Here is a 14,145-nt window from a genome sequence, read left to right as displayed (position 1 = left end):
TTACTTTGCTTGTTCTCCCTTCAGTTGTCTTGTCCAGCAGTTTGTGTTGCGTGTACCCTTATTCAAAATGTTTCCCTTTAATTTTCAAAACTGTTTTACTAATTTGATCGCCCAGTATAGCATTATATTCAAATATTAGCTTTATATTTTGGAACGCTTCATTTGAACAATGAAAGGAATCTCAATACTGTTTTCAGACATTACTGAACAATGTGAATGAGTTTCATTTACATTTAACATGAAATTGATTTATGACCAAAACAAACAAACTTTTATTATTTTTCATAACTAAATTTAGTGAACATTTACTAAAATCTCTCTAACTTACCACATTGCTTGTGTTTGGTGAAGCCCCATAGTTGATCAGTTGATGAACAATGTTTTCGTGTCCCATAAATGCTGCAACGTGGATTGGTGTCAATCCGGACTAGAGAGATGACAAAAAAACATCACAATATAAATTACCCTTTTTTATCGCCATGTTCCTCTGACAAAAAAATCTAAATACATTTGTTACTATTGTGTCTTCTTTTTTTGTTTTATAATTGAATGAAGCTTTAGCAGTAACCAGTTTAAAAAATGGTTGCAAATTTCATGTCTGGTGGGAAACATCCAAAAAAAATGAGCTTAGTCAAGGGGTACTTAAATAAAGTGAATTAGCACCAACTTTCCAAAACTAAATCTTAAATCAGAACTAAAAAAGAAAATGCAACCACATCACCCAAAAATGTTTTTTTGTTTCTGATACAGATTCCCACATTTGCATACCATAAATTTATCCTCAGGTGTTCCTTAGGGATCTGTGTGAGATCGCTGTTTAAAATTTAAAATGTAAATATAATTTTCCAGCAGATGGGCAAAAGTCTTTTATGTTGTTGTTTTGTGGTGTTTGAGCACACTATCAAGCCTTCTGTATCAAGCTTTCTGTCGTTTAGTGTAACATATACAACAGAAAATACTGCTGCAAAATCCTAATGAAACAAAACCTATAATAGCTTTGAATATAACAAACACTATTATCACTGCAACACTTCAGAATTCTGATTCACAGCACTTTTGTTCAGGATTTTCACTTTAAAAAATGTAAAAAAATAAAAAAGACATATTTTTTAAGAAAAGTCTACCTTTTTTAGGCCAAGATAAATCCCATAACCATTTGAACTAAGATGACACCATTCACTCGCTTTTTCACAAGGCCTTTAAACTGAATACTGTATATAATGTAATTGTATAGAATGAAATGTCAAAGTACTTTTTTCATTCCTTTTGGGAAATTAAAAAATTGAAAAAAAAATTGCGTGAATTAAGTGTAAGCATGATAAATTAATTGTATATTTGTGTTGATGACATAAATGCGAAAAGATCGCATTTATTTGGAAATGTAAACGGGCTTGTAAAAAATTGGATTTGAGCATTAAGCCCTGCAGTGTGAACGTAGCCTTGGAGTGCACCTAGTGCCATACCTCTGTGACTGCCTGAATAGACGCCCCGTGCTTCAGAAGGAGCTCCATCACTTTGACTCTGTTTTTCTTGCAGGCGATATGCAAAGGAGTGAAACCATTCTGGAACAAAAATAAGTAGATCAATGTATGTAACATAAACAAACCAAGAAGTCTTTTCTTGTGTGAAACTTTCTATGTCTTGCAGAGCTGGTGGAGAAATTTGGAGTAATGCATAGAACACAAAGGTGTTCTAGAGCCTTCCTCACCCTTTTTCTTGCACCCAGAAAAGGCCAGCTTGTGTGAAAAAAAAGTCAAGTCCGTGACAAAACTTGAGCTTTAAAAAATAAAAGCTACCTTATACTAAAATAGATTCTTTCGACTGCAACTCTGTCTTTTTTGGCCAACTTTTATGCACCCACTCTTTCCCTCATCATTCCCTCTTAGTCTTTGAGGTTTCTGACTGAGCCCTATGACATCATTTTTTTTTTTTCACTCATAAAGTCCCAAGACTCAGACCACACCCTTTCATTTCAGAGCTTGTTAGGAAAGTAATGGAAAAAACCTCATTGTTGTAGCTTGATCTTTTACAATTGTTTTGGTTGTTTCATATAAAATACTTTACTGACTGAAGTTAAAAAAAAAAGTTTTCTGCATGATCCTCACCAGAGCCTTAGCATTGGGATTGGCCTTCTTGTCTACAATGACTTTTGCCACTTTGTAATGTCCGCAGTGGGCGGCCACGTGCAGCGCTGTCAGGTAGTCGTTGGTCACATCATCAACAGGCACATCGTGATGCAGAAGCAGCTGGACACAATTAAGGTGGTCACCCTGTGTCGCCATGTGAAGAGGAGACAGACCGTTCTGGAAACAGAAAAAAACAAAACAAAAAGTCACCAGCCAATATGTCTTTACAATTGTCTTTCTGGGAGAGTAAGAAGGTGAGAAGTGGAAACTGCACCTTGGTTTTTGACAGGATGGGTGCCCCTCTATTCAAAAGCATTTCCACCACCTGCTCATGGCCGCTCCTGGCTGCACAGTGGAGTGGCGTCAGGCCGTCCTGTGCAACAAGGGGCAATCACTTATAGCGTCTGATTGTTTGACAAGCACTAAGTAAAGAGGATTTGAATAAAAAGTATGTGCATGTTGTTGAAAAATCTTGAAGAATGACACCCTGTGAGGTTGAAAACATACTTTGATTTTTCTCTTTAGATACTATCACAGCACAAACAGGACTTATAAACAAAGGGAAACACGCTGAAGGGTCCTCTGATGCTTCTTTAACAACTGGCTTGGAAACACGTATTTAAGTGACTACTTCCAACGAAAGGTTGGTAAATACATGTCTTGGGCTTCTGTGTTCAAACCTCACATGTTTACGGGTTGCAACACAAGTTTCTACAAAAGCTTCCAGGTTGTACATACAAAGCGCGTGGATACTGAATGCATGTTTAAGGTTAAACCAAGTCAAAGTTTGACCAATCAGGGACTCGGATTTGGTAGTGGCATAAGGATGGCTTCCTTAATTCACAGAAGTGCCAACCTTTTGAAAATTGATCATGGAGGAAAAAAATAACAATTGTGGTTTGTTCCTGACTTGAATTATATGAGTCTTTCATATATCAGACTAGAGCTCTGAAAGAAAATGCCTGGAGCAAGATTTGTAGGAACTGCACTGCTTCGACATTTCACACCAAGCCTCTTCCAAATCTAAATGGTGGACATGTAAGGGTTAATTCCACACAAAGTATGCATTATCAGAAATTAACGCACGGCATGGAAGCCTGAACCGTCCGACGCGAAGCATCTGATAATATACATATTGAAGGCCATTAACCTGCGTATACCATGGTCACTTACAAAATACATAAATATTCATTTATTTTTTAGTACTTAATTCTTGTTATTTCGACTGCAGCAGCAAAAGAATATATGTGATGATCGTCACGATGTAACCCAAAGCATTAGTTCAGAGAGAAATTTGTTGCTTGTTTTTGTCCAGCTAAAGCTAAAGCTTGTTTTAAAGAAGCCAGCGAAGTGATATAGAACATTTAAGCCATGTGACCGGAACTTCTTTTTTAAGTGTGCATTTTCACTGTGGATTATCACTTTTTAATCCACACCCAGCAGCCAATCAGAGTCGAGAATTCACCTGGACCATGATACAAGCGCTAGTATCGGGTAGCGACAGTCCAGTGTGAACATCTTGCACTAAGTGCTTGTTTAAGAATGCGTGTTTGGCATGTCCTTGAACATTTACGGCACAGGAGTCTTGGAAGGTTCATATCTGCTTAAACATCTGCATGTGTGAGGAGGCTTGGATCTGTTGTGCATTTCAAATTCTAGATTTAAATGAAAATTCAAGATTTATTTGAGAAAGCTCTGTATCAACATCTACTTGCAGAACACAGGAAGATTCATACTATTATCGAGTGTTATTATGATACATACAAATACTGATGCAAACCTTTGTCCGTGCATCAATCTTGGAGCCTCTCTCCAGCAGCAGCCGTACCATGTTGCTGTTCCCACGTTTTGATGCTACATGCAGAGGTGTTATGTCATTCTGCAAAAAATGAGAAGCAGAACTGTTGCACAATCGTAAGAATAAGAACTCCAGTAAGTAAAACAAAAAAAATCAACAGAAAGACACAAGGAGATCTCATGTGTCTTTCACAGCAATGATTAATGATTTATGTAAAGGAAAATTAATAAATGTCTCCCTCTAGAGGAACACCAACATCCATCTGCAGCCTTTAACAGCTGTTTTAACAGACAGTAAACTGTTGTGTACTTTTGCATAATTAGAAATACATGTTTTCTAACTTAATTTAGATAAAATCAAGACAGGTATAACACACTAGTTCTTGTGGCATTTTTCTGATGATGGAGGACATATTAAAATAATTAAGCTCAAAATTGCATTTTGAGTATTTCTTTCTTCAAATTGTTCTGAATCAGGAGCAGATGAACAATTTATGATGTAAAAAACAACCTGGGCAGCCCACAAGCTCCCTACTCAGAGCTTCTAGCAACGGGGAAGGGAAAGAGGGCTGGGTTGCTCTGTGCTGACGAACGCGCCCACAACTCAGAGGTGACTTTCTAACTAACTACTGCTGGTCTGCAGAAACTATGTCCATGAAAACGACACTTTTTTTTTTAAAATATTGGCTACAATCAACATAAACATAATTTAAAGATCACTGCAAACACTTCAAAAGATGATTGGATTGCGACATAAAGATGTGGTGCTACTGTCTACAAGCCCGAACAACCCAAAAATCTGCAGCACTCATTTTAGTTTATGTGACTAAAGTTTAAGTCACTAGGACCGAGTATTTCAAAATTTTGGATCAGGATTAAAGTGATCCGGATTTACAAATCCTCTGATCTGACTCCACAGATCACAGCTTGTATTTCAAAAAATTTGCTGGATCAAAGCAAGTTTGCTCAGATCTGTTCGGATAGGGATTTCCAGATCCGTCCCACCCACAGAATCAGTGAAGAGAACGTGGAAAAAGGCGGAGCCTTCTGCTGTAATAGGGAAAAGTCTGCAAGATTTTTGCAACTAAATGTGAGTAATATTTATTATTATTCTATTATTATTATCATGAGAATGTCGCTTCTGTTAGACCATAACAAATACAAACTTTGCAGAGCTTCTGCTTAATTGGGTCGGCTTCATTTAGCAGGAAGCTCTTTTTACTTTTTTAATCATATTAACTGAACATCCCTTTAATTTAATTTTTGTTTCTTTGTAAACACATTTATGTCTGGTTTAAAGATGTTATCCTGCAGTAAACTGACAGACACATTTGACTGTTTTTTTTTGTTGCAGGTTTAGAAAGAGTTTGTGCATTTGTCTCTGCTGTGCTCAGTGTCTCAGTGGAATTGTATATTTTACTTTTTAAAACATTTGCATTCTTTTAAACACTAAAAAGTCTACAAAAAAACTAGTGAAATGATCAACAAATCCTTAGAAAAGAGCTGAGCCCTTTTGCACAGAAACTTCTAAAACACGATTCTGTATTTTACCTTTGTGTTTCTAGTGTCCTAAGTTAAGCTGCTTTTCTGTTAGTTTTTTTAGGTGTTTGCATTGTTGATCTCATTGTACATTAGTGAGAAACTATTCCTTTTATAACTAATAACATTTTTTTAAAATTGAAATAGACTTCTCTTTTAAAAAGATAACAACCAGTATCGAACAAGAAGTAAACAATTGTTTCTAAGTCAGCTATTGAATGATGAATGTTCTTCATCTTTTAATTTCTTTTTTTAAATTTAAGTTTTATTGAGAAATTTTACAACTATTCAACAAATGGAGTGTAGAGTTACCCAGTGTTGGGTTTAACGGATTACAGAGTAACAAATAACTGTAATTTTATTACTTTCGTCAGTAACGTAACAAATTACTTTTGAATTTCGGTAACTATTTACAATTACTGGACTTTAGAAAAAGAGATGCTGCAAGGAGTCCTCTCATCCCCGAGGAGCAGCAGGTGAGCAGAAGAGCAGAGACCCGCTCTGAGTACTGATGTGTCATTTGCGAATGAAACAACTTTAACGTCGGCTCTTCAGTGTGAAAGACAAGAGCAAGCTCCTTCCTGAGAGCCGTTTTTTCAATATTAATTTACACTTTTTTACTTTGGGTTTTTCTCTAAGCTGCATGTGACTGTATCTCTGGTCAATATGAGTTGCGCTCTGCAGAGGGGGGTGGGGGGTAGTTCGGTAGACTTGCAGCAGTGCAGAACTATGCACAAACGACAGACGTATGGGGAGAGAGACATGTGCAACTCATTGTAGTGGGATACCTAAAGTCAGTGTAAATGAACATAGAGGAATTAAATAGTTCTTTATGTTTTCAGAAGAGTTGCTTAATTTCAAATTTGATAGATAGGAATTTAGGCGTAACAGGTTTATCTCACTTTGAGCAGTGGCATAGACCAGATTTCTTGTAACTTATTTTTGTGTCATTTTTCACACCGTTGTCTGAATTCAAATGAAGCCAGATTTATGTCTTGAACCTGGTTCATACTTTGCAAGATGGTATTTCTTTAAAAATAAAGTTAAATAAAAGACAAGAGGATCTTGTTTGGGGAAAATGTTTTTCCCCAGAGAATTTATATATGAGAGAAAAAAAAGTAAAGTAAGGTAACGAGTAGTGAATTACTTTTTCAAATAGGTAATTAGTAAAGTTATTTAATTACAATTTTGATCCAGTAACTAAGTAAAGTAATCAGTTACTTTACTAATCACTGGTGTTAGCTCTGCATCTTTTTCATTGTAAATTTATAAATTAATTCTCAATAGTCTTTTCCTGTTCATTGGGTAGAACCCAAAATGGTTTTACATATAAAATATATCTGAAAATGAAAACGTAATTAAAATGTTGTCACTATATTTAGTCTGTTTTTATATGTGTTTATGTAACATTTTAAAATTGAGAATTAAGTTTTAATAACAGATCCTAAATTCACAAGCCCTGCTACAGCATGCATACCTCTGCATGTCAGTTTTTCAAGCACCTACCCTTGCCTTGAAGTCCACGGCTGCCCCTCTGTTTAGCAGCAGCGTTGCTACATTAATATTGCCGTAGTGAGCTGCGATGTGGAGGGGGGTGAACCCGCTCTGAGAAAGAGCACACGCAAAGAGACATTTTAAAAAAAGGAAAAAGCAGGAAATGAACAAAAGCTTGAGCAGTGAAACGCTGAATGATCACATCAGACCCAAGGAGACCATCAGTTAACATGCAGCTGAATTTGAGAACATAATGACACTCCATGGACACTTGAAGCACAGCAGTTTTTCTTGGATACAGTTCAATACAATTTTTCCAATAAGGGTACATTCCACTTTATGTTTTGCCATTTACCGTTTAAAGAGGTCAGTGAGTGTAAACTGCTGCTTCTGTGGTTAACATGCTGCAGAAAACATTTGGACTAAATAAAAGCTGAATTGATCAGATTAATTAGATTAGAATAGAAAACCCTTTTCTATGCTGTAACAAGCTTTTATCAAAAAAGAAACTGAGCATACATTCAGTTGAGCATGCATCTGTTAATCTAAGGCTGAGAAAACTAACTGAAATACATTTATATAGCAAAACAGCATCATTTTTTTAAATCAACACATAACATCACATAGGATCACTTAAAAAATTAATAGAAGAAATGAATAGACTGTTATAAAACATTCTGTAACAAAAGATAATGTGATTTTAAAGTATCTGCCAATGCAGTGTGGTGATTTCCATTATTTTTGGTCCTATTCACTATCCTTCTATTTTACACTTTTCTACATCTTATATTGTCCATTTCATAAAATACCTTATATTTTGGTGAGTTTCACTTAAGTAAGATCTACCTTATGTCTTCACTTCTTATTTTCACCTTCATTTTGACTTTCATTATTTGATTTATTTTGAAATTGTACTTTTACATTTTATTTTTCAGTACTTTAGTTTCACCTGATTAGGATTTTATGTAATGAATGTACTCTTTTACTCTTTATTGCATGTTTTCTGTTATGTTTAAGGGTCACTGCAGCACCTCATCCTATGACTGGTTTTGCTTTGGTTTGGATGTTCTTATCTCTGTATTTATCCGAACTTGGGACGGGCATATAAAAGCACTGGATTGTGCTTCCTTGTGATTGGATTGATTGCACTTGATCAAATGTTCAAAAAGAAATATAAATGTTGTCAAGAGATTAACTTAAAAAACAGGCTTTTTTGGGTCTCTAAAATGAGGTGTGTACGGTGGCCCAGAAGGGTCACAACACAACACATTAACTTTATACACAACACACTAACTTTACACACAACACATTAACTTTACACACAACACACTAACTTTACACACAACACACTAACTTTACACACAACACACTAACTTTACACACAACACATTAACTTTACACACAACACATTAACTTAACACACAACGCATTAACTTAACACACAACACATTAACTCACAACACAACACAATAGCTCACAACACAACACATTAACTCACAACACAAGACATTAACTCACAACACAACACATTAACTCACAACACAACACAATAACTCACAACACAACACAATAACTCACAACACAACACATTAACTCACAACACAACACATTAACTCATGGCCCAGAAGGGTCACAACACAAAACATTAACTTACCTCACAACACATTAACTCACAACGGAAGTAAAGCAGCAATTGAAGTGCTTTTATTCTGAAATTTCTACTGGGCTGAGCAGCTAACTACCTAACAGAAAGTAATGTCACAGTGAGCTGTGGAGGGAGCATGTTATTGCTACAAGAGAAGCTAGCAGCAGTGTTGCCAGAAACTTTGTCTTTACTACGGTTCTCCTTCCTCTAAACACACACAAGATGAACACACACTCCTCCCTCCGCTCTGACACCCCCCTCTGTCGCTGCACGCGCGCTCCTCTCCTCTCCTCTCCTTTTTTCTGCTCCGTCCTGTGTGTGCGTGTGTGTTGGGGACTGCACGTGCTTGTGTGAGAGGACGGAGCGGAAAAAAGGAGAGGAGAGGAGCGCGCGTGCAGCTCCCTCCACAGCTCACTGTGACATTACTTTCTGTTAGGTAGTTAGCTGCTCAGCCCAGTAGAAATTTCAGAATAAAAGCACTTCAATTGCTGCTTTACTTCCGTCGTGAGTTAATGTGTTGTGTTGTGAGTTAATGTGTTGTGTTGTGAGTTATTGTGTTGTGTTGTGAGTTATTGTGTTGTGTTGTGAGTTATTGTGTTGTGTGTAAAGTTAATGTGTTGTGTGTAAAGTTAATCTGTTGTGTGTAAATTTAGTGTGTTGTGTGTAAAGTTAGTGTGTTGTGTGTAAAGTTAGTGTGTTGTGTGTAAAGTTAATGTGTTGTGTGTAAAGTTAGTGTGTTGTGTATAAAGTTAATGTGTTGTGTTGTGACCCTTCTGGGCCATGAGTTAATGTGTTGTGTTGTGAGTTAATGTGTTGTGTGTAAAGTTAATGTGTTGTGTGTAAAGTTAATCTGTTGTGTGTAAATTTAGTGTGTTGTGTGTAAAGTTAGTGTGTTGTGTGTAAAGTTAATGTGTTGTGTGTAAAGTTAGTGTGTTGTGTATAAAGTTAATGTGTTGTGTTGTGACCCTTCTGGGCCACCGTAGGTGTGGGATCAAATCTCACTCTTGACATTATTTGTGAGCTGGTACTAAAAAAAAGAGTTGGCTCAGCAACAGGTGGAAGGAGAAATTAATAATGCCTCAAAAAATGAAATGCAAAAAATAAAGTATTTACTCAAAAATATGTAAAATTAAGAAATGTTGGTTTGGGATTGTAATAATAGTAAGCTTGGCAAACATTGCAGATTCTATGATCAAATATCTACTTTTTGGGGTCTAACCCTTTAAAATTGGTGATGTTGCCGGTGACATCTCATTTCGGCATTGCACCGATATGTAACACTTTTTTCCGCATCGGAATAAGCATATTTACGTTGACTGCATAAATACTTCACTACTTTAAGGTGTTGCATATCAGCAACACCCTACGCTTTAGAATCGGCTAGAAATATGTTAATTGCAAAAACAATTGAAGTATTACAGTAGCCGAAAGAATTTCATGACAAGCTCCGATGTAAAAATTTGAATTTTCTATAAAATTTGTATTTTTGTGTCTTTTGAGATAAGCAATTAAAAGTAAAATTAGTTTGTTTTTTTCCCACACAGTATCGGGGCCTCTTTTTCACTGCTGGCATATGCCACTATCAAGTGTTAGGCAGGTCAGAAGTCATTAGCAAAGCTGAGCTTCAGTTGCAGCATAAGTTGAGCTGAGTGGCATCAAGTTTTCTTCACACACAAGATCTAAGCTACACAAACACTGAGCCAACATCCCCATTAAATGCCAGTAAATAACTGAAACCCCAAAGATAACATGCATTTGCTTAAAGAAATATCTAAATATAAGTGAAACTCCACTTATATCAGCATAAAGCAGTGCAAAAACGCAACACAGACCTTAATGTAATGCAAGCTCAAACACAGGTAAACAGATGAAGTGCAAAAGCATTCAAGCTAGCATTTCACGACCATGCTAGCAGACAGAAGGTTTTGCAGCAGTGGCTGTGAGCACAGAATGATAAGAGAGGAGAAGAAAACAATTGTGGAGAAGTACTACCTCTGTTGTCCTATTCACCATCATCTAGAAAGAAAAAAGGGAACGGGGAGGGAACAGAGGGGCAACATAAAGGGATCAAATTGGGGGAGGATAAAAACATTCATTCATTCATCTTCTTCAGTTTTGTCCCGGTTGGGGTCACTGGGCTACCGGAGACTATCCGGGCCACTTGTGGGCGAAGGCAGGGGACATCCTGGACAAGTCACATATTACACGCCCATCCACACCTAGTGACAATTTAGAATGACCAATTAACCTATGAAGCATGTTTTTGGACAGTGGGAAGAAGCCAGAAAAAATCCACACATGCACGGGGAGAACATGCAAACTCCACACAGAAAGGTCCCCTATTGATGTTCTTTTTCAAGTCTGCCAGATGGGACTTGAACCGGGGCCTTCTGGCTATGAGGTAAGAGCCCTAACCACTGCGCCACTGTGCAGTCCTTGAAGAAAAATTTGTTCCGGTGAAAAGATTAGGGTGGTTGTTTCAACACAACAAACGGCAGGAACACAGATATGGCTACACAAAACTGTCGGATGGATACAAGACAATGTGGCTCTACGAATTAAAAATAACTGAAAAAAATAGCACCACACAACACTGGAAGCAGGTTTCCTTTTTGCTGCCTGCTTTACTCTTTAAATAGCCTATGTCATGCAAAATCAACTTTTTGAGCTTTTAAATATTTTTAAAAATATAAAGGATTTGTATCAAAATGTTCACCTCTCGCTTGGACTTTTAGTACTGAAATGTTTATGGTTTTGAATTTTACATTTCCGGCACATAAAAATAAATGGGGGATCATTCTGCTCTGAAAAACTTTGCGCCATTTAAAATTATAAACTTCTTCATACTTTTACATACATACAAAACATTCACCAGTTTCAGGAGATTCTTGCTTATACTGTTTTTTACTTATACGTTTTATGCTTCACATGTATGTTTTTTATGGGCAAAATGTGAAATTTTCAGGCTATTGAAAAGAATGTTGGAAATTGAACATGGTAAAAACCTTGTATAATTTGACAGCTTTAAATTATGTCATATAAATGACACTAAAACTAAAACTCAAAACCTTCATCACCCCCCACCCATCCACAAAGGAGTGGGTTCTCACATTGAAACGGCCCCTTCTAGAGTCTACGCTGTCAGCACCGCCTCCAGGCTAACACACACATCCACTTTCTCTGTGGAGTAAGCAGTGATCAGCTAAAAGCTTTCATTTTAAATATTCACTTCCATCTTAAAAGTTCGGATGTTATTTGTTTTCATGGGCGAAACGCTGTCAAGTCCAGCTCTAGGTTGACATCATGAAATATACAGCATCCACAATGAAGGAAAGCTGGTGTCCCAGAGATTTAGTCGTCTTACTTCTGGGTAGGAAAATTAGCTGCAAACATAACATAAATTGTTCTTTAGTGTGCCAAAGGTAATGTATTATCATATCAATAGATATACTCTGAAAGGCTTAAGAAAAGCATGATACAGGCCCTTTTCAAAGGCTTTTATGTTTTAGCTCTTCTGCACAAAGAGCTTGCTGTAATAAAGAGATGTTACAAGGACTCAGTTTGTGCTCTGAAAATGGATTTCGTGGGTTTTTATGGCATAACTTGAGGTCTATGGATGGTATACACTTTGTTGTCATCCTCTATGGCAGTGTTTCCCAACCCTGGTCCTTGGGGCACCCTATCCTGCATGTTTTTCATGTTGCCCTGCTGATGCACACCTGATTCAGCTCATCATCAGGCTCTGTAGAAGCCTGACAACGAAAGTCATCAAAGGCAGTTGTGTTTGAGCATGGCTAGATTGAAAAAATGCAGGACAATGTGCCCCGAGGACCAGGGTTGAGAAGCACTGCTCTATGGAATTCTTGGGTTCCTTCTATTCACATTTGGGGGAAAAATAAAAACATGAAATAGAAACATTTTGGCAGTTTCACCAGTACAACAAAATATACACATTTATGCCGCTGTTGGGCACTGTTGTGGATTTAAAGGTTTACCTTTGACTCCACGTCTGCGTTGTGGTCGTTCTGGAGAAGAAGGGCAGCTGCCTTGGTGTCATCCTTCCGTGCGGCGATGTGCAGTGCAGGGAGGCGAACCTTTCCCTTAGTATCATTTTCCAGGAGGAGTGAGACCACTTGGTCATGGCCCTGCTGCAGCGCCACTGCCAGTGGTGTGAAACCATCCTGTCAATAAAAATAACGTAAAAAAGTTTGTGAAAAGATAAAAGAAACAAGTCTTGGTAGAAATGACTTGTTTAAGCAAACAAATGTCGCTAAGGAAATCCATAAAAGCTAGAAATTGTTTACTAAAAGAATCAATGCTTTTTAGTCTTTACGGCTTGCCACAGTAGCACAAACAACTGTAAGCACTGTCATTGAAATCAATCAATTTAGACCTTATCATTATTAATCTATCAGCTTCAATAACTATAAGAAAAACTCTTCTTAAAAAATTCAGGGAAGATTGAAGCCAAAACATTTTAGCTTCACCACAAGGTGCAACTGTGCCTGAAATGTTCAGACCTTTTTTAATTGGGCCTGACAGAATTGGGCTAGTAAGACATGTTCTATATATTGTATAGTTAAACATGCTAGCAAATCTGAATGCATGAAAAACACCAGCTAGCTAAAACTACAGAAAAAAAAATCCAGTTACTTCAGTATAAAAAAAATTAGATAAAACCAAATTGTAGGTGTTAATGTTTTAGCTTCAAGATTTACCAAAAAGAGGCCTCATCCAAACTTGAGGCTACTATATTTGCGATATTTTCTTTAAATTAACAATAAGGACATGTTTTTGTCGCATAGCTTTGGGTGTTCCATAAATTTGATTTAATTTTCTGTACTAAAATGGCTAAAAAAAAATATCCAAACAAAAAATAAATATTTAAAAGTGGAACAAAAGGATATCAAAAATACTTTGTTGGTGCAAGTGCTTCTAGTTTTACCTAGTTTGAAAATGTTACTTCCTGCCATCAGTAACTATGCATGAAATTCATTAATCAGATGCATTCAATGTTTGCTCATTAAAAAAGGTGGAAAATATTCAATCTTTACAGAAACATTAGCATTCCTTTTGCTTCTGAAAACTGAAAGTACTTTGTTCTCTTTAACAAGACAACAAACACAATTCAACAATTGGCGACAATTAAAAAAAAAGTTCTCAATATCAGTTTAAATAAAATAAACCTCATTCATAAACAAATAAAAAACTGCACATTATTTTGAAGGATTGGAACTTTTTTGATTTATTACTGGACCCAAAATTTGATTTACCATTGGATCAAAATTCAGCACAAAGCTAACACCTGCTTCTAGAAAAGCTCCCATGAATTTCTGGACAAACAAGGAACACAGCTTTTCAGTGAAACACTAAAGTTGTCAAGGTTTTGGATATGGACCCCAAGAAAACAAACAGGCTTAAGCCCAAATAGGTTTATTTTGGGACTCATGCTGCATTCACACCAAACATGATTTGCTCGTCAAATTTGTGTACTCTGCCTCTCTTTTAACGTCAGTCAAGCCAGTCAAATTTATTCCTCAACTC

The 14,145-nt window shown here is 36.7% G+C and overlaps 1 protein-coding gene across 9 annotated transcripts in view; it reads right to left on the bottom strand.

Moving 5' to 3' along the window:
- Window positions 1–14,145, bottom strand: part of LOC101172448 (ankyrin-3-like) — a gene marked incomplete at its 3' end in the record, with an annotated part of 145,783 nt that overhangs the window by 19,442 nt on the left and 112,196 nt on the right. For 6 of the 9 annotated variants that reach the window (XM_023949393.1, XM_023949390.1, XM_023949395.1 and 3 more), the window contains 8 exon segments: window positions 329–427; window positions 1,464–1,562; window positions 2,106–2,303; window positions 2,401–2,499; window positions 3,907–4,005; window positions 6,969–7,067; window positions 10,594–10,617; window positions 12,597–12,782. In XM_023949393.1, the coding sequence (XP_023805161.1) occupies window positions 329–427; window positions 1,464–1,562; window positions 2,106–2,303; window positions 2,401–2,499; window positions 3,907–4,005; window positions 6,969–7,067; window positions 10,594–10,617; window positions 12,597–12,782 (903 nt within the window). 9 annotated transcript variants of the gene reach the window in all.

Source organism: Oryzias latipes, chromosome 19 (genome assembly GCF_002234675.1).
Source record: "Oryzias latipes chromosome 19, ASM223467v1".
In the NCBI taxonomy this organism is placed as follows: domain Eukaryota; kingdom Metazoa; phylum Chordata; class Actinopteri; order Beloniformes; family Adrianichthyidae; genus Oryzias; species Oryzias latipes.
The sequence above is the reverse complement of the archived record's forward strand: the minus strand, read 5'-3'. Positions and strand labels throughout refer to the sequence as shown.